Source organism: Tenebrio molitor, chromosome 4 (genome assembly GCF_963966145.1).
Source record: "Tenebrio molitor chromosome 4, icTenMoli1.1, whole genome shotgun sequence".
Lineage (NCBI taxonomy): Eukaryota > Metazoa > Arthropoda > Insecta > Coleoptera > Tenebrionidae > Tenebrio > Tenebrio molitor.
The window spans coordinates 6,595,276-6,618,741 of record NC_091049.1 but is presented as its reverse complement, the minus strand read 5'-3'; the positions used below and the strand labels follow the sequence as shown (position 1 = coordinate 6,618,741).

The 23,466-nt window shown below is 34.1% G+C and overlaps 3 protein-coding genes across 3 annotated transcripts; all 3 read left to right on the top strand.

The window, feature by feature from the left end:
* The first annotated feature begins 178 nt into the window (after positions 1-178).
* LOC138128269 (protein takeout-like) lies at positions 179-1,208 on the top strand. Its single transcript, XM_069044456.1, has 4 exons — positions 179-285; positions 339-579; positions 631-764; positions 814-1,208. The coding sequence occupies exons 1-4, from the start codon at positions 228-230 to the stop codon at positions 1,116-1,118; spliced, it is 738 nt and encodes a 245-aa protein (XP_068900557.1). The 5' UTR covers positions 179-227; the 3' UTR covers positions 1,119-1,208.
* Positions 1,209-10,682: 9,474 nt separating this feature from the next.
* On the top strand, positions 10,683-12,171 carry LOC138128088 (protein takeout-like). Its single transcript, XM_069044282.1, has 4 exons — positions 10,683-10,947; positions 11,001-11,244; positions 11,302-11,435; positions 11,486-12,171. The coding sequence occupies exons 1-4, from the start codon at positions 10,884-10,886 to the stop codon at positions 11,785-11,787; spliced, it is 744 nt and encodes a 247-aa protein (XP_068900383.1). The 5' UTR covers positions 10,683-10,883; the 3' UTR covers positions 11,788-12,171.
* A 1,648-nt stretch (positions 12,172-13,819) lies between these two features.
* LOC138128087 (protein takeout-like) lies at positions 13,820-14,997 on the top strand. The gene is made up of 4 exons (XM_069044281.1): positions 13,820-13,906; positions 14,080-14,320; positions 14,381-14,514; positions 14,575-14,997. Exons 1-4 carry the CDS (start codon positions 13,843-13,845, stop codon positions 14,877-14,879), a joined length of 744 nt encoding a protein of 247 aa, XP_068900382.1. The 5' UTR covers positions 13,820-13,842; the 3' UTR covers positions 14,880-14,997.
* The last annotated feature ends 8,469 nt before the right edge of the window (positions 14,998-23,466 follow it).

Genomic DNA, 23,466 nt, shown 5'->3' with positions numbered 1-23,466 from the left:
TGACTTCTTTGTGTACGTTTTTACTGACGTGTTTATTTACACACATTATTAATGACACACAGTATAAATTAAATCAATTAATTCAAATGTAACAGAAAAATATCAACAAAAATACGTTCTGAAACATGTTTACCCCTTAAACTCGTTATGTGACTGTTGTCCTTCATGTTGAAATACATAAATACAGGAAGTAAAGGAAGAAGAGCATATTTTTGCCATAATTCATAATGAAATTATTGTTACTTCTTGTTATCTGGGTGAACACTTGCACTTCATTAACGCTGCGTAAAAATGTACCACTTTTGTTGTTTGCCGATCTGCAAAATCTGTTGTTTCAGCTTCAACTTTTACGAAATGTGACAAAAGAAAGCCCGATTTCAACGAGTGTTTGTCCAAAGCTGTACAAAATGCCATCAGTCAGTTGTCTAAACCGATGGAGAAATATAATTTGCCCAGTTTTGAGCCCTTCAAGTTCGCGTCACTAACCCCCAAATCGGGTCAGCAAATTTGGAGCAGTTCCATCACATTTAAGAACTACCGAATTTACGGTCGTACCAAAATCAACAGTTCCAAAGTGAAGTGAGTGGTACCTATTCTGTGTTAAGAAAAATAGTAAAAGACTTTCTGCAGCATGAATTTTGAAGATAACACACTAAGAGTAGAACTGTCCAACCCAGAACTTCGGTACGAGTTTGACTACCAAGCTAAGGGTAAAATGTTGATTCTACCTTTGGATGCCGCTGGACTTGTAACTGTGATTTCTAGTGAGTTTCTATCACAAAAATTCTATTTCTCCCAAAATCAGAATTTCAGAAAATCCGACCTACACCATTAAGTTTACTCTAGAAGAGTACCTCAAGAACAACAAGAAATATTTGCGAGTATCCAGTACCAATATGATGATAAAAGCGGAATCGATAGCTATAAATTATGAAAATCTGTTCGAAGACAAGGTCTTGAATGATGCATTTAATCGAGAGCTGAGCAAAAATTGGAAGCTAATTCATGCCAATTTCGATGCGATTTATATGGAGAGTTATGCAAAGGTCTACGGTGACGTATTCAATAATTTCTTACAAGTGGTACCTCTCATGGATCTTTTTGCTGGAATACAGTAACATGTTTATTTTATATTTAATTGGTAGATTTGCGTTTTTTGATTTCAACAGTTTAGTGACTCTTTGGTGATTTTTAATAACTTATTGTGTTATGAATTATGTAATGAAATAAATGTAATGTTTTATTCCATTGTGAATTTGAATTTCCTTTTGAATACTAATTTTACAATTAAAAATAGGTTTATACAGGGTGATTCTGAAATAAGTTTGGAAAAAAAACCGGTAATTGGTGATGACGAGAAGAAGTCATAGACAAAAAAAAATTCTTATAAAAGTTTTTACGTTTGCTAGTACGCTGCTGAGTTAAAGGTGATTACCTGATTATCTTGGTAGTTTAGCAACAATAATAATCAAGGTAAAATGTGCCCGTCATTCACAAACGTAATATTACTCCTCTCGATCATTTCCACAGAAACATCTACAAAGCAGTGTGCTTGCACCTACGACTTTATTGTGGAGTTGATGTAACAATGGTTGCTAATGAAGTGAAAAAATTCGGACAAATTTTCCGTATTCATAGGGTAATTTCCATCCTTTTGATTTCACCTCCAAAAGTCATTTACGCAGAATTAGTTTGTGTCAAGGATATTCCACATTTTTTTCCAAACTTATTTCAGAATCACCCTGTATGTAAAGATAAAGAAAGTGAGGAAAAATTAGAAGCTGTAATAAGTTTTCGGAAACTTTTAGAATTGTAATTAAAAGACAGAACATGAATTTATTTATGAAAATCAAAAGTGAACAATCTATATAATGCAAGGATGCCGATTAAGCCCACTTCTTTTTGTAATATATTTGTAGTGTACACAATTATTGGGAGGGTACTTAATAAATTATATCAATTAATTCGAATGTGAAACAGAAAAATATCAATAAAAATACATTCTGGAACAGTTTTTACACTTTAACCTCATTATGTGACTCTCGTCCTTCATGTTGAAATACATAAATACAAGCAAGAAAGGAAAAAAATCATTTCATCGTTGCTAATCAAAATGGAACAATTTTGATATCTTGTTGTGTTGCTTTACACCTCTTCAATGTGGTGAAAAATGTACCACTTCCCTGTATTGTCAATCTGGAAAATGTGTTGATTCAGTCTCATCTTTTCCGAAACGTGAAGAATGAAAACCGGATTTCAACGAATATTTGTCCTGGACCAGACTGAAAGCAGCCAATTGATTAAACCAGTTGTCGTTAATAGAGCCCAAATCGAGTAGGCAAAGCGGAAGCAATTACCGTAATCAATTTAGGAACTACCGAATTTATGGTTGTACCAAAATCGACGGTGAAGTAAGTAGTGCTTTGTGCTAGGGGAAATCGTCAACGACTATTGTTGGCAGCAAGAACCATCTCATCCAGAAATTCGATAAAAATTTGACTCCGAAGATATCAATTTAAAATTAAACAATAATTGGTAGGTATAAAAAGAAATGAAAAAGTTAAGAAAACACGGAAACATTAACTTAATTGAATTAATTTATTAATACAATTTTTAATAAGCATTTTTAATATCAATACATATTTTTATCTTACAGGTGGAGTTTTTGAGCTACCTTAGACCATTGTTTTCGGTGACAGAGGTCAAATTTTAATCACAAGTGAGATAAAGTACTCATTATTGGGTAAATTAGAGAGCTGTCATTTGACTTGAATGAAACTTCATTTCTTGGATTTTTTGCAATAGTTGCACCTGTAAGATAAAACGTCGTATATCACACGTGATCGAAATGCCATTATGAAACTCGTGTGAAGTGTCCCACTCGTGCGCAAGCGCATTTCTATCACTTATAATATATTTATCCAACATACTTAATTATGTATATACGAGTACAGGCTACAAAAAAAATGTAAAAGTACAGCGTGATCAACAATGACTGAGTCTGTTGGCAATGAAACAATTGAAAATACTGGTGATTTTTGTCTAGTAATTGGCACTGACCACGCACTGACCGGATTTTTTAACTTGCGATGACATTAAAAACATTCTTGGTTATGCAGGTTATGTTTATACTATTACAAAAATTAACCTTCGTTGGTAAATTTTAAATTTGCCAAATTTCATTGTTACCAACAGACTCAGTCATTCTTGATCACTCCGTATAAACCAGTTAACCAGTCAAAGGATATAGAGAAAAAACAAATAAACAAACAATTTCAATTTTTTTTCTTAAGTTCAATAATAACATTTGAATCAGAGTTTTTGTAAAGAGAGGTGAATACGTTTCTTTAGAATTTAAAGGGATTAGCGCAGGGATAGGTATTCATTAAAGCACAAAATCTTTTGCACTGAAGTAATATATATTTCAGAAATACAGAATTCGATTCCAATTATTGGGAACCGTTACAAAAACTATGACGTGTTCGTAATTAGGTGTTTATATTAATTATGATATTTATTATGTATATTTTTAATAGCCTGTTCAATTCTTGCACTCTCAATAATATTTGCACTTTACGCTTATAACAGTCAATTATTATCAATACCTCAAAACAAACGATTGTCCTTCATATTAAAATAAATACAAATAGAGAGATGATCGTGTTGCCGCAGTTTAGAATAATTTGTTTTTACTTCTTATCATTTGTGTGAACATTTGCGTCGGTTTAACCCACGTCAAATGGTTGTTTTTTAAACATTCATTGCCGTCTACAAAATCTGTTGTTTCAATTCTTCTTTTTACAATCACAATCTAGTGTTTTTCCAAATCTTTAAATACACCAGTCACACTTTGGTTAAGTTGAGAGTAAGAAGAAGAAATTGCTTTATTTTGCCTTTCAGGCTTTCGGATTGCTAGTTACAGTATAAATATGTAATTAAACCTAAAATAACAACTCCAAAATTAAACTTTTTTGCATATCGTAATGAAAGTGGCACTTTTTTACACGCAAAATCATAGTGAAAGTAGCACTTTTTTACACGAAAAATCGTAGTGAAAGTAGTACTTTTTTGCGTCATTGTATTCCATCTCCTTGGAAATGATTGTCAAAGCATACCTATTTTTTTTTGGAATTTTTCATGAATACTTTTAGACCAAATTTCTCAACTTACATCGATATGCAAAAAAATAGTGTGTACAACACGTTATGAATGTCTCTTTTTTTCACTTATTTGCTTAATTAACTCGGGCTACGTCCTCGTTAATCAATCTACAAATTCGTGAAAAAAAGTATGACTTTCATAACTAGTTGTACAAATAACTATTTTAATGCCTATCCCCCACCCCTCTCCTTTTCTATCATTTCCCTCCTCCTCCATATTTCTTTCATCCATCTTATCTCCATTCCGTCTTCATTCAGTATTTCTCCCCGTTCCTTTCCCTCCCTCTCTCTCATTTTGCTACATCCATTCCACATGTGCTCGATTGTCTCTCTCTCTTCATGGCACATTCTGGACCTTCTTTCCTCTCCTTCCAACCAATACCTGTTTTCTCTTTCTCGTTCCCACATCTAAATCTCGACAACACTTTTCTTTCTTTTGCACTCGCTCTCCCCAAGTAGTCCGGAATTTCCTTTGTCATACACCTCTCATACTTCCTGTTTCTGGATTCTTTGATTCTTTCCCTTAATTCTTGCTTGTCTGAGTCTCCTTCTCTCTCTCTCTCAATTTTTCCACTTCTTCACAGGCATACCTGTTCGTAGTATTTCTCTCTCTCCTTCCTCTCCTTCCTGAAATCACCTCCTCACTTTCTCTCTCCAGACACCACCTTGTTTGCTTTCTTCACTATCTCTCTGATCCGTGGTTCTTTCGTTGAATGTGTAACCCAAGTATTTCAGCTCGTTTACTTGTTTCTTTCTTCTCATTTTCACTCATTCTTTTCACTCTTCCTCTTTCTCTTGAGTTGAGAGTAAAAAATCATTCACATTTCAGCTTTCGGTACCACAAATACTGAAAACACGATGTAGTGTTTTCATTTTCAAGGTATTTATTGTTCGGATTCTTTTATATTGTTCAATTTCAATTTCACAGGTATTACCACTTAATGTCTGTGTTGCGGTTCACACGAAGTACTACGTCTTTCACTTGTTCATCTTCGTCTATTACCAACTACGTATTCAATTAGCACTTCATAAAAAAATATGCGGACTAATTTATTTTATAAAAATAGAAGAACTTGAACATTTCGTGTCAAAATTTGCATTTTAAGTTCATTAAATAAAGTCCGCCTTTTTGTCATAAAGGTACACACACAGTTCAAAATGAAACAACTCATACTTCTTGGAATCTGTGTGAACCTTAGCGCTTGTCTGACTTTGCGTAAAAATAACTCTTTCTTTTTATTGTCAATCAGCAAAATCTGTTTCAGCTCCTACTTTTACAAAATGTGATAAAAGGAAGCCAGATTTTAACCGATGCTTATCTGGGGCCACACATGATGCTATTACTCAGTTGAATAAACCAATGGACGAGTACAATTTACCTTGTGTTGATCCATTTCTGATACCCCTTCTGGACAGCGAGCATGTTCCCTTGAAATACATGAATATGAAAATATTTGGCCACAGGAAGATGGACAAAATGGAGGCGACGTACTACGTCTACTTGTCTCACATTGCAGAGAACTTAAAGTTACTGAAAGGTTTCATCTTGGAAGAGTACATTGATGCTGGTCAGAGATATAAGTTGTCAACAGTAAACTTGACGTGCACCCAGAAAGCATAACACTAGATTTTAAAAATCTTGTGAAAGATGAAGGCATTAATGATAAACTTAACGAGTATTTGACGTAAAAGTGGAAACCTGTTTTGCGGCAAGCTGGACGGTACTATATGGAAACTATTGGTCAGATCTTAGACGGCGTCTTCAATAATTTCATAAAATATGTACCCGTCACTGAACTTTTTGATGGTGTCTAAAGTGGGTTGAACACTTGTATTTTATCTTTTTCAGTAGGCTGGTCGATCAAGAACAAAAAGTATCAGTCAGAAAAATAACTGAAATGGTACTTAATATTTTGAATGAATAATTGTGCAATTAATTATAATAATAAAATTCGTCTTTGTCCTCGTTACATTACTTATTTATTAAATATAATGAAAAAGATGTTTTAAAGTCTCGATAAAATTAGAACAAGAACAATATTTTACATTCGTAAGATCGGGTAATTTACCAGCTTTATTGCCAAGCGCGACGCCATTGGTAAGAAGATTTTTCGTTGAAACGTGAAAGAAACGTCAACGATGTGCTGTTGTTAACCTTGAAAACAACTTTTCGATTTCGGCAAAGTTTATACAGTGCAGTTTTTTAACTGTTGCCATAGGGAATTGCATGGTAAAACTTATACCTCCTGTTAACTTTTGTTCTGATGAAAATATTTAAACCATTTTTGGAACAAAGTTGGAAGATTTTTTAAACTATCGGATAGATTAAAATTCAATATCCTAAACAACCAAGTCCAAAGAAAAAAAGTATGGCAACACTTATTTGGCATTTTAATGTCATCAATAGTTGTCACGTGGACAGAGTCTTCCTATTGTCCCATTAAAGCAAAATTTCTTTTCTATCTAGTACAGGAAATTTAGCTTTGCATAGATGGCCCTTATCTCTTTTTTCCTTGAAGTAAAGAAGCGATGGTTGTGAATGTAAACAGCAAAGTAAGAAACATCTCTGATGTAGTTGTAATTAGTTGTTTATATCATTTTTTGTTCGACACTGTCAGAATTTGAGAATTTTCTCCTGTGTGAACGGATTTTGATAAATTTGACAACTTGTCAAAACGAAACGTCAAGCTAATTTTAAAGATTTTCAGCGATTTGGAGCCTTTGGCGGGCTCATCGAACAAAAAAACCTTGTTTTCAACTTGTTCTTGTGTAATTTGGGCTTTTTTTGGCACTCGTGGACCTTTAAAACTCTCGTTTCACTCGAGTTTTAAACTGGCCCACTCATGCCAAAAAAAGCTCAAATTACACACGAACTCGTTAAATAAACTACTATTATTCTATTTATATCCACAGCTGTGTGATGAAACCGGTATAGAAATACGCAACACTGGAAAATCAAAGTGGAAAGATTCCTTGAGAAGTTTGTACTCTAAACTCATAGGTTTATCAATTTCGAACTAATTCACAAAGATGCATTAAACTAAAAGTTATTTATGCAATCACGTCGAGGAAGTCCTGCGTGGACTCTTGGTGACGCAAAAAGCTCCAAAAACCAGTTTCAAATGTTGTCACAACTGGTGTTGGACATAGTTTTGTGCAAGTATTGCAAATTAATAAATAACAATGAACAAAACGTTTAACTTTCATTCTGGGATTTTGACTTCTCTTTGATGTTAATCATTCCGTTTGGGATGTGAGGGACTGCCAAGCTTATCAGAGGCTTCTTAATAAAATAAAATCTGAAATTTTAGGTATCAAATAGCAATTAGTATCAGTTTCTTACAGTCTCTCGCCCGAAGCGTCTCCATCGTCCATTCATAATCAGGGGAAAAATGTTTCAATCTATTATCAGAACGTTCGCGGTCTCAATACTAAGCTAACACAGTTGTATAATGCTATCTCATCCTGCAGTTATGACTTTATTGCTTTAACTGAAACATGGCTTAATGATTCCGTTTTAGATTCTGAGTTGTGCAACAATAACAACTACTATACTCTCAGATCCGACAGAGATTTAACGAAAATGAATCTATCTAGAGCTGGCGGTGTCCTCTTCGCGAGTAGGCGTGAGTTTATAGTAGATAGGTTGGATCTTTCATTGGATGGGTTTGACGATCTGCAATTTACGGACATTCTAGGAGTAAAAATTGTTTGTCACAAGTTCTGTCTTTACATGTTTCTAGTTTATATTCATCCCAAGTCAACTCTGGAAGAGTATGATTTGTTGTTTCAATTGCTTGGGCAGCTGAACTATATTCAGGGTAAAAATGTCATGATATTAGGTGACTTTAATATACCAGCTTACACCCTTGATATGACTATCACTTCTATCCATGATGGTAAAACCTCAGTTTTGTTCAATTTCCTACAATTCTATAATTTGCTTCAATATAATAGAGTGCCTAACAACTTCGATAGATATCTTGATCTTGTTTTGTGTAATAAGGAATGCGCCGTTTTTAAGGCAGTCGATGTTCTTTTATCAGAAGATTTACATCATCCTTCTCTTTTAATGAATTTAAGCCTTAACGTGTCAACAGTTAAATCCTTCAGCAATAAAAACTTTAAGAGATGGAATTTCAGGAAAGCTGATTTTCACATGTTATATAAGAAAATTGCATCCACAGAGTGGTCTTTTTTGGAAGACTGCACCAATGTTGACATAGCCTGCTCTCTATTTTACAACAAATTTAACAACTTATTAGATACGTGTGTCCCAAAGACTTGCAGCGGTTACAATGGTTGTTATCCGCCCTGGTTCAACTCATCGATTATTAAAATATTAAACGGAAATGGCAAATTTAGCGTCAATACAAAATTAATAACAATCCCGTAACATGCCAGATATTCAAAACGATCCGCTCGCAAATTAAACACGACATCAATCAGGCGTATAAGGTTTATATTGACAGTATTGAAGGTAGCATTAGAACTGACCCAAAAAAATTTTGGTCTCACGTTAATAGCATCAAAAACTCTAAGGGTGTTCCAGGTCGCATGTCATATTTAAATAATCAATTTCAAGATCCAAACGACATCGTCAATGCTTTTGCAGATTTCTTCCAACAGTGCTACACTGCTTCGGGAGTTTTCACTGGCCGGGACGTTATTCATTCTGACACTAATAATGTAAACACTCCTTTCATATCTGAATCAGACGTAACATCAGCCCTAAAGAAACTTAAACCCAAATTAACGGCTGGTCCCGATAATATTCCTGCGTTTCTCTTAAAAGACTGTGCCTCAGTCCTAGCGTATCCCTTGCAGTTGGTGTTTAATCTTGCTCTCAAAACCTGCAAATTCCCTGAAATATGGAAATTGTCAAGTATCTCGCCAATCTTCAAAAAAGGCAACAGAACTCAAGTAGAAAATTATCGACCAATATCTCTTATTTGCAACTTCTCTAAGGTGTTTGAATCCATCCTGTATGACACTTTGTTTGCAAGCGTTCGCAACACGATCTTCGAATTTCAACACGACTTCGTTAGTGGTCGTTCTACAGTAACTAACTTGTGCTCCTTTACGCAATTTGTTGCTGAATGTTTTGATGCCAGGCTACAGGTTGATGTGGTCTATACCGACCGGTTGGATCACCGCATTCTGTTATGCAAACTTCGGGAATTTGGTCTCTCAGAATCATTGCTGCAATTCTTCGAATCTTACCTTGGGAGCAGAAAGCAATTTGTAATGTGTAACGGATTTAGATCTAAAGAAATCACTGTATCATCTGGAGTTCCGCAGGGCTCTGTTCTTGGGCCTCTGTTTTTTATCATGTTTATTAACGACATCAGTGTAAACATCGAGTCCAATATTCTCATGTATGCGGATGATCTTAAAGTGTACAGAAAAATATCTAACACACATGACTGTGAAATGCTGCAGCGAGATATTATTAGGATACAAGAGTGGTGCAAATGTAACAATCTGTTTTTAAATGTTCAAAAATGTCATGCTATGTCCTACACGAATAAATCCACTACAATCCTCTTTGATTACTACATAGATCACTGTTTGCTTACTAGAGACAACATGATCTGCGACCTGGGAATTACTTTTGATACAAGATTAACATTTTCAAATCATATAAATGTTATAGTCTCCGGGGCGCTGCGATCTCTGGGATTAATTATAAGATGCACTAAAAATTTCAGTGATATCAAATGTTATATTTTGCCTTCGTTCGTTCTCGTCTCGAATATGGAAGTATTATCTGGTCTTCAAATTGCCAAACACACATTCAAAATCTGGAAAAAGTCCAGCGTCGTTTTCTTAAGTTCTTGGCCCATAGAATTGATGGTACTTATCCCGAAAGGGGTCGCTCGCAATCTGAACTCCTTGAGCGTTTCGAATGTCAGGATCTTAAGACTAGACGCGTGAACGCTTCAATGAGCTTTCTTCGTAATCTGATACATTACCGTATAGATTGTAGTAATCTTTTGAGCAAGCTCTACTTTCTGGTTCCCCGCCTGACCTCCCGAAACCATGTATGCTTTTACCTACCTACTCCGCGTATTGATATTCAGAAACATTCTCCTTTATATACCATGTGCGAAAATTATAACGTACATCAACATGCGTTTGACATCTTTCGGTAATGTTTTCTGTATGTATTTCTTTTCTCTTGCTATTCTCCTATCCCTTAATTGGACTCGTTCTGTGGGATAGACGTATTCTAATAATAATAATAATAATAATAATAATAATAATGATTATGTTCAACTGCGTCAAGTTTATTTACGATCCTTCAGTTTTAAATTTTATTTAAGAAAGACGAGAGAGAAAGACTTTTTCTTTTATTTTATGTCAACCAGAATAAATAGATGAAAGTGATTCGAGGGAAAATGTTAGGAATGTCCAAATTTCTTTATAGTGAATCAATGGTGTCGATGTAGTACCTCAATAGGATGAGAAATATTGAAGTGCTTATTGAAATTTCATAAAATACAATTAAAGAAATATTGGTATTAACTCATTTATATTGCACTTCATTAACAACTTATGTCAATTTATTTAATAAAGAAAACACTACAATATGAATAAAAACATAATCTGGAATAGTACTTGCACTTTAAGCCAATTACATGAGTACTGTCCTTGTGGTACAACATATAAATACTGCATAGAAAAGCAGTACCATACTGTGTCATCAGATCACGCTTTAAAATGAAACTATTTCTACTTCTTGTTGTAGTAGTGAACATACTCGTATGCACCTCCTTAAAACTGCGTAAACATTATTTTTGTATATTTGTGGTGAATCTGCAAGTCTTGTCGTTTCAGCTCCGACTTTCACGAAATGTGACAAGAGAAAGCCAGATTTCGACGAATGTTTGTCCAGAGCCGTACAGAATGCCATCAGCCAGTTGGGTAAGCCGATTGAAGAGTACCACTTGCCCAATCTTGGACACGTTCTGCAACCAACTGGAAATACCAAGTCGGCTGCACACAGTGAGAACAGTCTTCCTCTTAAATCTAGAAACATACGAGTTAACGGTTTTACTAAACCCGACATCGTCAAAGCGAAGTGAGCAGTACCTGTTGAGAATTAATAAAACTTTTAAACAATCATTGTTTTTGTCAGGATGAATTTTGGAGATAACACTTTGACACTAGAAGTTTCCTATCCGGAAATTCGATACGAATTTGACTACGAAGCTAAGGGTAGAATGTTTCTTTTGGCGTTCGATTCTGCTGGGGCTGGGACTGCGATCTTAAGTGAGTTTTCCTTCACGCCAAGTTTGTGTATGTTGCAATTATGATTTTAGAGAATGCGATCTACATTGTTAAATTTACTCTGGAGGAATACCTCAAGGACAACAAAAAATATTTACGGGTTGTTGGTAGCCACTTGGAGATGAAGCCCGAATCGATAACTTTCTATTATGAAAATCTGTTTAAAGACAAGGCCTTGAATGATGCATTTAATCGAGAGATGAGTGAAAGTTGGAAGGAAATATTCGACAAGTTTAGTCCAGCTTATCTGGATAGTTTTGGAGAAGGCTACGCTCACATATTTAATAATTTCTTAAAGGTGGTACCTCTTGAGGATCTTTTTGACGGAGTTTAATAATAAGTTCGTTTTATTTTCAATTTTTGGATTTGTTTCTTGATGTGAACGGTGTAGTGAAATGTATTGAATAAGAATGGAGGGATAAAGATAGTTCGTATAACCCAAAAAAATGTATCATTTTAATAATGAAATAAATACAATGTGTTCAACTCAATTTAAATTTATTTGTTATTTTATTAAACTTTTAGAACTTTTAAAACATTTTTCCAAGTGCAGAGAGGAAGAAAAAAGCAAACCCTTAAGTTTTGGCAATACATAATGAATTATTTGCCCTTCGGGCTTTCGGATTCCTGATTACAAATATAAAAATACGATTCCAAAAATTCCCTATTCCCCACCTCTTTCTTTCTCTACCCTTTCCCTCCTCTTCCATACCTATTTCATACATCCTATCTCCCTTCCGTCTTCATTCAGTATTTCTCCCCGTTCCTTTCTCTCCCTTTCTCTCTCCATTCCACATTTCCTCTCTCATACACCTCTCATACTTTCTATGGTATCTGGATTCTTTGATTCTTTCCCTTCTTTCTTGGTTGTCTGTGTCTTTGTCCCTTTCACTGATCCATCTTCCTTTTGCTCTTAATCTTTCCACTTCTTTACTGGCATACCCGTTCCTCTGGTAGTAGGTAGGTACTCCTTTCTCTCCTTCTTCTCCTTGTTCTTTTTCTTTTCTCTCCAGCATTCCATAAGCATTCTGCACTTTTCTCTTCCATCCATTTTGTCTTCAAACTTTGCGCTCTCTTTCCCGCTTTCACTCTTAGAGCCTATTCCTCTTACACTCTTCCCTCATTATATAACCTGGTATTTCTCTGTCCACTCCTAGCACCCATCTCCTTGCATATTTTCCTTGCACTTTTTCTACTTCTTCTTGTCCTTTCCATCCCCAGATCTCATCCCCTTACATCAATATACTCTCTATCATCATCATTCTCCACCTGAAATCACTTCACCACTTTCTCTCTCCTATTTCCCAAACACATCCCACTACCTTGTTTGCTTTCCTGAGTATCTCTCTGAGATGTGCCTTATCCGTGGCTCTTTCATTGAAGGTGTATTTCCCTTCCTTTCCAGTTCCACTCATTCTCTTCACTCTTCCTCTTTCTCTTATTGAACACCATCATTTTCGTCTTCTCAACATTCACTTTCAGATTTTTCTTTCTCGCATACTTTCCCAGGTTCTTCATCATTTCTTTCATTTCTCTTTCACTCTTTGCCACAATTACCAAGTCGTCCGTCGTCCATTTATTAATTATAATCCCATGAGTTTGATCCCAATTAAGAAGTCGACGTGACCTGTCTCGGATTTTGACATCTGACAGCAGTGCATGGTACTACCAATATTTGAAAATTTATGTTGGCAACTTGAGACAGATGTCATGACAAATTTTAATTTTGAGATTATGAGTTGTGTTCTTTCGTGCTTTCTTAGTTTTTCTGCAAATTCAGTCCTCCGTTTTTACTTTGTTTTTCAATAAACACTTCTTTTCAGAACTCTGCACAATTCCAATATTATTTTTGCAATTATAAAAAAAGATAGAAAGATAACAGTTGTTCTGCTTATTAATTGATCCATCGGACGATAATTAAAAAATGGACTTTATCTCAGATACTAGCCTATCTGTTACAAGGCTAGCGGCACATCCAAAATTCGTGTGCTTTTCTACGCCAACTACGATGTTAGAAATAGGAATATCTCATCTCTTAGACGATTGGATCAAAAGAAATAGAGAAATCTCTCGTAATTAAGAATTACATCTCGCAAGAGTTTATTGCTTGCAAAATCTTTGAATAATTTTATCGATCATTTTTTTTCATAATTCGAAAATCAATCACAGAAGATATGTTAACAAAAAAGCAGACCGCAAGTGATTGTTATGTACATAATAAAACTGACTCTAAAGTGCATCGATGATGCCATACTTGCGTAGAGAAATAGCTATGTAATATTATGTGTAATATAAATATTATACATCACGTGCAATTAATTTGTTGTTTTTCATATAAATAATAAACTTCACTGTAGCTAATTTACTAGAGATTCTTCTTCTACCAACAATGATCAAGTATACAGTACTCTTGTGTCTCATTTTGATCAACTTGGGTTGCACCAGCAAGCTCCGTAAGTAATCTTTCCATGAAACTGTCGCAAATATTTTTGAAATGAATTCGAAATTTTGAGTGACCAACCATTTAGACTAAAATCGATATTTTCCAAATTTTCTGCTTTCAAGAACACACCAAAGAGAAATAAAAGCACATTTTTGATTGAATTCGATTTCTTATTTTCCTTAGCGGCAACTTTCAAAAAATGCAACAGAAAACGGGACGACTTGGACCAGTGTTTGTCAACCGCTGTCGCGGACGCTGTTAGACAGTTGGGCCAACCCCAAAGCGCCATTGGTTTGCCAAGTTTGGAACCGCTGGAAATACCATCATTAACGGTTGGTGCTGGGACCGGACCAGTAGGATTCGCTCAAAATTTTCACAACGTTAAAATCAAAGGTTTGACCAAGGATTTCACGCTAAAAGCAAAGTAAGTGTAAATCTCGCGTCTAGCAAACATGATAATTAATAATGCAATTCTTGTAAACAGGATGGACACCAAAGAGAACATTCTTAACCTGGAATTTGTTTACGCAGATTTTCGCATAGAAGCTGATTATGAGATTGATGGAAGAATTTTAGTTCTTCCGATTAGAGGAAAAGGACCAGGACTCCTTGTCCTAGGTACATATTAAAAACACGTATACGCTTTGATCCGCGACACAATGAAAAATTTATTTTCAGAGAGAGTAAAACTCAATTTCAATTTCTTCTTGGAAGAGTACGAGAAAAAAAACAAAAAGCATTATCGAGTGACCAAAAGTGAAATGGCAATAGAACCTGGATCGATTCAATTCACTCTGAGTAATTTATTTGACGGAGATAAAGCTTTGGGCGACAATATTAATCAAGTTTTGAACGATAACTGGAAAGAAGTCTTTGCTGATGTTAAATCTGGTTATGAGAGTGGTCTCGGACAGGTGATTTCTTCATTGTTTCAGAATCTTCTTGACAAAGTACCGATTTCTGATCTGTTTGACGATAAATAGATTGATTCCGGTAATAATTATGTAGTCGCAGATAGAATAGGAATGTTATTAATACGATTGGCAGTTGCTTTATTGTTGTTTCATGTTATTCTGAAAATAAAGATATTTGCAAATTGCAGATCTTTTTTTTGACAATTTTGCGAAGCAAAGTTGGGACCTACATTGTATTGGACAACAAAAATGCATTGTAGATAAACGTTTGGTGCATTTAAACGTATGCATTCACAATTACGTTTATCATTATGCAATTTATGTGAATCAAGTGTTATTAGAAAAATAAAAAAATTGTCTTTTGTACTTTTAGCTCATTCTTAGAAACCATTATCTCGACAGCCGGCAATAAATTGCTCAATAATTATATGTGTGTATTAAATTGCATTACATGGTAATATCGCAGTTTAAATTGAAATTGGTTTCGCATAAATCAATAACACGTATTTATTCATGATTATACCTATAGATGTGACATGACACAAAAATATGTCTTGCACCATCTTTAATAAAAATAAGTGGGTATCTTGTTCAAAAATTATATCGTTGTTCATTTAAATTTATCTTCAAAGTAGGCGTTGAAGAGTCCATTGTGAACGCACCACGGATTACGGTTTACGGATTAGCTGTTTAAATCTAACCTCACTTTCTACGTTGTTTGTGTTTTTACGCAGACTGACATTCATAATCGTCTCTTCAACGCCAACTTTAAGGAGAAATTTAAATGAACACCCGATGTACAAATTATGTAAAGTATTTTTTTGTTCGACACTGTCAGAATTTGAGAATTTTCTCCTATGCGAACGGATTTTGATAAATGTCACAACTTGTCAAAACGAAACGTCAAGCTAATTTTAAAGGTTTTAAGCGATTTGGAGCCTTTAAAGGGCTCGTCGAACCAAAAAAACGTTGTATTCAACTCGTTCGTGTGTAAATTGGGACTTTTTTGGCACTCGTGGGCCTTTAAAACGCTCGTTTCACTCGCGTTTTAAAATGGCCCACGCGTGCCAAAAAAGGCCCAATTTACACACAAACTCGTCAAATAAACTACTATTTTAGACAGATAACAACTATCGCTGCGGTCGTCTGTGTAAACTTCCCACTTGTAAAATAAAGTAGTGCATTATACACATGTTGCATAAACTATCTTCTGACTTAAAAAGTGTGACCAACAACAAGTTTTGCTACAAAATTATTGATGTAAACACAATTTAAAATACTATGTTAACTGTATTATGCGGCACAAACTGGGATTACAAGTTTTAACGAGTTGTTATCGCGAAGAATCATGAATAATTTACGAGGGCAATGAGAGTCAGAAAGATGTTGCTAAAGATGTGGATCACGACCACTAAAAACAAATTTTTTGAACGTGTTGGGTTAAAAAAATATGTTTTCTTAAAAATGCATCTATAAAAACTTAATGATTTGCGAATGCCAATTAGTTAGCCGATAAAAAAGAATTGCGTGAAAGCATTCGGCAGATGACTATGTTAAAAGTGGCTAACGAGTGACAATTGGATAAACAGACAATTAAATAATTTTCATATACAGGGTGATCCAATTTTTTTTTTAAATGCTCTAGCAACTTTATTTCTTGTCCGATTTCAATAAGCGATATATCAAATGAAAAGGCGTTTAAGGGACTATGAACTGCCATATAATATTTATTTTTTAAAGAAGCAGTTTAAGTGGGGTGATATTTAACTTTCTTATTTTAAATTGTGACATATGTTTTTCATTACTTATTTTTAAAGTCACTATTTTTCTAAACATTGCTGTATAAAAATATTATTTGTTTTTTGAAAAGTTTTGAAAAAATAAAAATGTTTAATAAATAATAATTGAGACATTTTAATGAAAAAGCGAATAAAATCAAGTTGCTGTCAGCTACAGCATTTGTTACGCAATGAATTTGACAAGGACACGCTGTTTCCGTACCTCGAATGGAGTTTAGATCTGACATGTAGCATGTCGGTCATTTCTTCAAAGGTATTCATTTTTACCCACGATTAGCTCTAGCTGACAGGTCTCACAAAGCAACTTGATTTTATTCGCTTTTTCATTAAAATGTCTCAATTATTATTTCAACTATCCCACCTCCACCCGGCGGCACGGCAATTTTGCCGGAGTACATACACTATTACGGATATTACTATCAAGTAATAGTGCAGTGCTTATCAACATAATTACCGGCGTCTTGCCTCCGCATTTTGACTTTGTTGTGTATTATGTTCTGAGTCAATGTTAAGGAACTTCCTCACGATGTGACATGAGTATAATAATATACCTTTTTGAATTTCAACTACCTATGTGTTATCTAAATCCAGAATTTTTAAATTTTTAAAAAGAGATTGCGGTACTATTCCCGTTGCTGAAATTACAAGTGGTAAAATCGAAATTTTTTCTAAACACCAAAGATTTCTCATAGCAACGGACAGCTCTAAATATTTATTAATTTTTGTGTTATATGTCTGTGTTATATTATGTGAATTTGGAACAGCTATATCTAAAAGATATGCCTGCTTTTGTTGTTTATTTAAAATAATAATGTCTGGTCTGTTATGCTTAATATGAATGTCAGTTAAAATTGTTCTATCAAAATATAACTTGTAACTGTCATTTTCCAAACAACTTTCTGGTGTATAACTATAATGTGGTTGTGTATTCTTTAATAAATTGAATTTAACAGCTAAATTCATGTGTATAATTTTAGCGAATATATCGTGTCGTTTTTTATATTCGCTTTGAGCCAAAACGGTGCAAGAAGAAATAATGTGTTCAATTGTTTCCCCTTCAGTTCCGCAAATCCTACATTTATCAATTATCGATTGTAAACCGCATATGTGTTTTTTATAATTTCTTGTATTTATAACACGATCTTGTATTGCAAATATAAAACCCTCCGTCTCAGGGTGAATATTTGATTTCTTAAGCCATGCATGAGATGCCTGAATATTAACTTCTGGTTGTTCCAGTTCTTTAAAGTATCTCCCATGTAAAGACTTCTGTTTTATTTTTGCTATTGTGTCAGGTATATTTGGCTTAACAATGTCTGAAATTATATTATCACTTAAATTTAAAGGTGTGTAGCCTTTATCGGCTGAAACCAAAGCATTGAAAAAGGTGTTATCACGAGCTCTATTGAGGAAATAATTTTTTAGTGAAGCAATTTGATTTTTTAGCAGTATTTCTAGATTTGAAAAACCCCTACCACCGTTTTCGCGTGGTAAATTAAATCTTTCAATAGCAGATTTAGGATGGTGTTTACTAAATTTGGTAAAAATTTATTAAAATTTTTATTTCTTCAAAACTTTTCAAAAAACAAATAATATTTTTATACAGCAATGTTTAGAAAAATTAATAATTGTCTTTCGACCAAATCATTATCATCCTTTGAGAATCTTTTGCTTTTTTCGTATAGAGCTTTCAATGTAGCAGAGAAATCTGATAAGTCGTTGAATAAGCATATAAAAGAAAATCTTTCTAATTTTGAAGTACCTCAAATACGAACTGGTTCTAAGAAACGTACAAATTTATCATTAGCTAAGAAAGTAGAAGCAAAAGTAGCCGATTTTGATATCAGAGGAGCTGTTAATTTATTGTCCTCGGATGACTCATTCAACGAAGATGTTGCTGAAGAACTTAAAAAAAAACATCCTTCACCATCTCGCGAACTTTTTTTCCCAGACCCTTTCAAACCAGGAGACATTAGTTTAATAGTCAATGAGCAAAACGTTCGAGAAGCTATCAATTCATTTTCTGCCGGTTCTTCACCAGGTTTAGATGGCATGAGACCACAATACTTGAAAGATATCATATCTTTGTCAGCGGGTGAAGCAGGTCAGAAGGCACTAAGAGCTTTAACCAAACTGTGCAATTTTTTATTATCTGGGCAACTTCCTTCAGAAATCTGCCATTTATTGTATGGTGCGTCTTTATGTGCCCTTAACAAAAAAGATGGAGGAATTAGATCGATCGCTATCGGAAACTGTTTGCGAAGATTGACCTCAAAGCTAGCCTGTTTTCAAAGTCGAAATATTGTAAATTCGTATTTATCTCCACACCAACTTGGAGTTGCAACTAAACTAGGATGCGAAGCTGCAATTCATACCACACGAACCTTTGTTAATAACGATCAAAACCGTGGCAAAGTTCTTCTTAAATTAGATTTCAAAAATGCCTTTAACTCAGTCGAACAGGATTGTATTCTGAAAGAAGTCCAATGTCATACCCCACTTCTGTACCCTTATCTTTATCAATGCTATAGAAATCCTTCAACTTTATTTTTCGGTAATCATTTAATTTCTTCTTCTGTTGGAGCTCAGCAAGGAGATCCCTGCGGTCCCATGATTTTTAGTCTTGCCATTCAACCAATTATTTTATCTTTGGATTCTCAAATGAATATATGGTATTTAGATGATGGAACCTTAGCTGATTACCCAGAAGTAGTTTTATCCGACTTTAAGAAAGTTATAAATTTATCTCAGGAAATTGGCCTTGAATTAAACTTTAACAAATGCGAGATCTTTTGCTGTTCTGGAGACACAGATTTAAAAGTCATAAAGGAATTTCAAAATTTAGCACCAGGCATTAAAATCTGTGACCGAGAAAGTTTATCTCTTTTAGGCTCTCCAATCTTTGACCAAGGTTTTAAAAACACCGTCGAAAAAACTATAATTACAGTTGAAAATCTTTTAAACAAAGCTGAACTCCTTAACAGACACGTGGCTTATACTTTAATCAAAAACTGTCTTTTCATACCAAAATTTAATTTTTTATTAAGAACAACTCCATTTTGGAAATTTTCTAATTATGTTAATTCAATTGATTCTTCTTTAAAGTATTGTTTAGAGAGAATACTTAATTTACGTTTAACTGATTTACAATGGCGTCAGTCCACTTTACCAATTAGATTTGGTGGTCTGGGAATTCGTCGCATTTCCGATATTTGCCTCCCTGCTTTCCTATCTTCAATTAATGGGGTTAAAAAGCTTGTTTCTTTATTACTAAACTCAAAGGATAATGAGCTTAATATTCACCATTATGATGAAGCTTTAGCAGTCTGGGGTGTAGCAAATGAGAACGAAATACCAACAATTCCACAATTTCAGAAGAATTGGGATAATATTAATATCAAAGGAATAATTGCCAATGACTTAATCTTTAATTCACCTAGAGACTTGGCTCGTTTTAAAGCTTTGCAATGCAGAGAATCAGGATCTTGGTTACATGCAATACCTTCTCCTAATATTGGTACTCTTTTAGATAACACTTCCTTCCAAGTTTGTATTGGTTTAAGATTGGGTTGTAATCTTTGTACACCTCATATTTGCAAATGCAATGCGAAAGTTGACGAAATTGGCACCCACGGTCTAAGTTGTTTCAAAAGCAGTGGTAGATTTTCAAGACACACTGAAATTAATTCCATTATCAATCTGTCTTTAACTTCAATTCATGTGAATTCAATTTTAGAACCAAACGGACTGTCTCGGGATGACGGAAAACGCCCAGATGGGATGAGTTTAGTACCGTGGATTAAAGGTCAACCTTTGGTTTGGGACGTTACTGTTGTAGATACACTTGCAGACAGTTACGTATTGAAATCATCTGAAGTCTCAGGTTTTGCCGCTGAAATGGCTTGCAAACGCAAACATAGCAAATATAGTTCAATCATTTCGTCAAACTACGTGTTTAAAGGTTTAGCATTTGAAACCTTAGGCCCTTGGTGCAAAGAAGCCATCGATTTCATTAATGTCATCGGAAACCGACTTATCGCGGAATCAGGCGATTCAAAATCAAAGAAATTCGTTTTCGAGAGGATTTCCCTTGCCATTCAACGTGGAAACGCTGCAAGCATTCGGGGCACTTTTCCAGATTCCGCAATATTATCGGAAATTTTTGTATTATAAAACAAAAATGTTTATATAATTATGTTATTAATATGGATGACATAAAACTTTATGCATCAAAAAAGAATCACATTTTATCTTTACTAACAATAACTGAAAATTTCTCAAATGATATTGGGATGAGTTTTGGTATTGATAAGTGTAAAATGCAATCAATATGTCGCGGTCATTACGAACATTTAGAATATATAACTCAAGAAGGAGAAATCATTAAAAATTTAAATAAAGGAGAATTTTATAAATATTTAGGTATTAATCAATCAAATCATATTCAACACTCAATTATAAAAGAAAATTAAACGGTAATAATTTAATGAAAGCAGTTAATACATATGCTGTTCCATTACTGACCTATTCTTTCGGTGTTATTAAATGGTCCAAAACTAATTTACAGAACATAAACATTAAAACTAGAGTTCTTTTTACCAAATTTAGTAAACACCATCCTAAATCTGCTATTGAAAGATTTAATTTACCACGCGAAAACGGTGGTAGGGGTTTTTCAAATTTAGAAATACTGCTAAAAAATCAAATTGCTTCACTAAAAAATTATTTCCTCAATAGAGCTCATGATAACACCTTTTTCAATGCTTTGGTTTCAGCCGATAAAGGCTACACACCTTTAAATTTAAGTGATAATATAATTTCAGACATTGTTAAGCCAAATATACCTGACACAATAGCAAATATAAAACAGAAGTCTTTACATGGGAGATACTTTAAAGAACTGGAACAACCAGAAATTAATATTCAGGCCTCTCATGCATGGCTTAAGAAATCAAATATTCACCCTGAGACGGAGGGTTTTATATTTGCAATACAAGATCGTGTTATAAATACAAGAAATTATAAAAAACACATATGCGGTTTACAATCGATAATTGATAAATGTAGGATTTGCGGAACTGAAGGGGAAACAATTGAACACATCATTTCTTCTTGCAACGTTTTGGCTCAAAGCGAATATAAAAAACGTCACGATATATTCGCTAAAATTATACACATGAATTTAGCTGTTAAATTCAATTTATTAAAGAATACACAACCACATTATAGTTATACACCAGAAAGTTATTTGGAAAATGACAGTTACAAGTTATATTTTGATAGAACAATTTTAACTGACATTCATATTAAGCATAACAGACCAGACATTATAATTTTAAATAAACAACAAAAGCAAGCATATCTTTTAGATATAGCTGTTCCAAATTCACATAATATAACACAGACATATAACACAAAAATTAATAAATATTTAGAGCTGTCCGTTGCTATGAGAAATCTTTGGTGTTTAGAAAAAATTTCGATTTTACCACTTGTAATTTCAGCAACGGGAATAGTACCGCAATCTCTTTTTAAAAATTTAAAAATTCTGGATTTAGATAACACATTGGTAGTTGAAATTCAAAAAGGTATATTATTATACTCATGTCACATCGTGAGGAAGTTCCTTAACATTGACTCAGAACATAATACACAACAAAGTCAAAATGCGGAGGCGAGACGCCGGTAATTATGTTGATAAGCACTGCACTATTACTTGATAGTAATAGTGTATGTACTCCGGCAAAATTGCCGTGCCGCCGGGTGGAGGTGGGATAGTGTTTAAATAATAAATAGTAATGAAAAACATATGTCACAATTTAAAATAAGAAAGTTAAATATCACCCCACTTAAACTGCTTCTTTAAAAAATAAAAATTGTACAACAGTTCATAGTCTCTTAAACGCCTTTTCATTTGATATATCGCTTATTGAAATCGGAAAAGAAATAAAGTTGCTAGAGCATTTAAAAAATTTTTTGGATCACCTGTATAATATACCAAGGGACAGATATATTGCCGGAAATTTTTTCGAGCAGTCCTGACACACGAGTGTTTGTAGCAAGAATTACACGAGGGCGCCAGCCCCAGGGTAATTTTGAGCGACAAACACGAGTGTTGGACTGGAAGAAAAAATCTCTGGCGATATACATATATCTGTCCGGAGGTTTATTCGGAAGAGAATCGCCCGAAAAAACTTTTCCCTAGGTAAATTATATCGGAAATTTTCCCTAGAGAAAATTTCCGCTTAATTAAATTGTGATTGGTTGCTATTCAAACAATTCTGAGTTGTGATTTGTCAATATAAATCATGTGACATTTGAGGGCGATTCTCGCATAAATGCCATTGGTGTTTTTATTTGATGCAAAAATATTATACAAATTTTTATTGATGAAAAAGAACCGGTTTTCGTGATTTGCTTGCAAAATTTATACCACACAGCAAAATAAAATTTTAATCTTTATTATTTATTTAGTCAAAAAATCATTATAAAACAAAACTATGTATTCATTATCAATGTGCATCTAGTAGGCAATGGAAATATAAGTGCACCTTTAGCTTTCTCACCAGAAAAGTTACTAGCCGTTGACAAATGACAGTAATATGACATGAGCGCGAGCGACTGGCCCCCCGCTTCCAATTGTAACCTTAAAATGATTGGCTTTTGCGCAGAATTTGTTTATTGTTGATAAATTACACGGAAAATACAAATTAATTGTTGTAGCTAACGTAACGTTATGAAACCCGCAAGCTAACATCCACCTCAAACACCGACACAAGAACAAAAAGCTTCTACTTAAAAAATTACCTGTTACGAGTCTAAAATATTCAATGTATTGTATTAACATGAGTGTAATC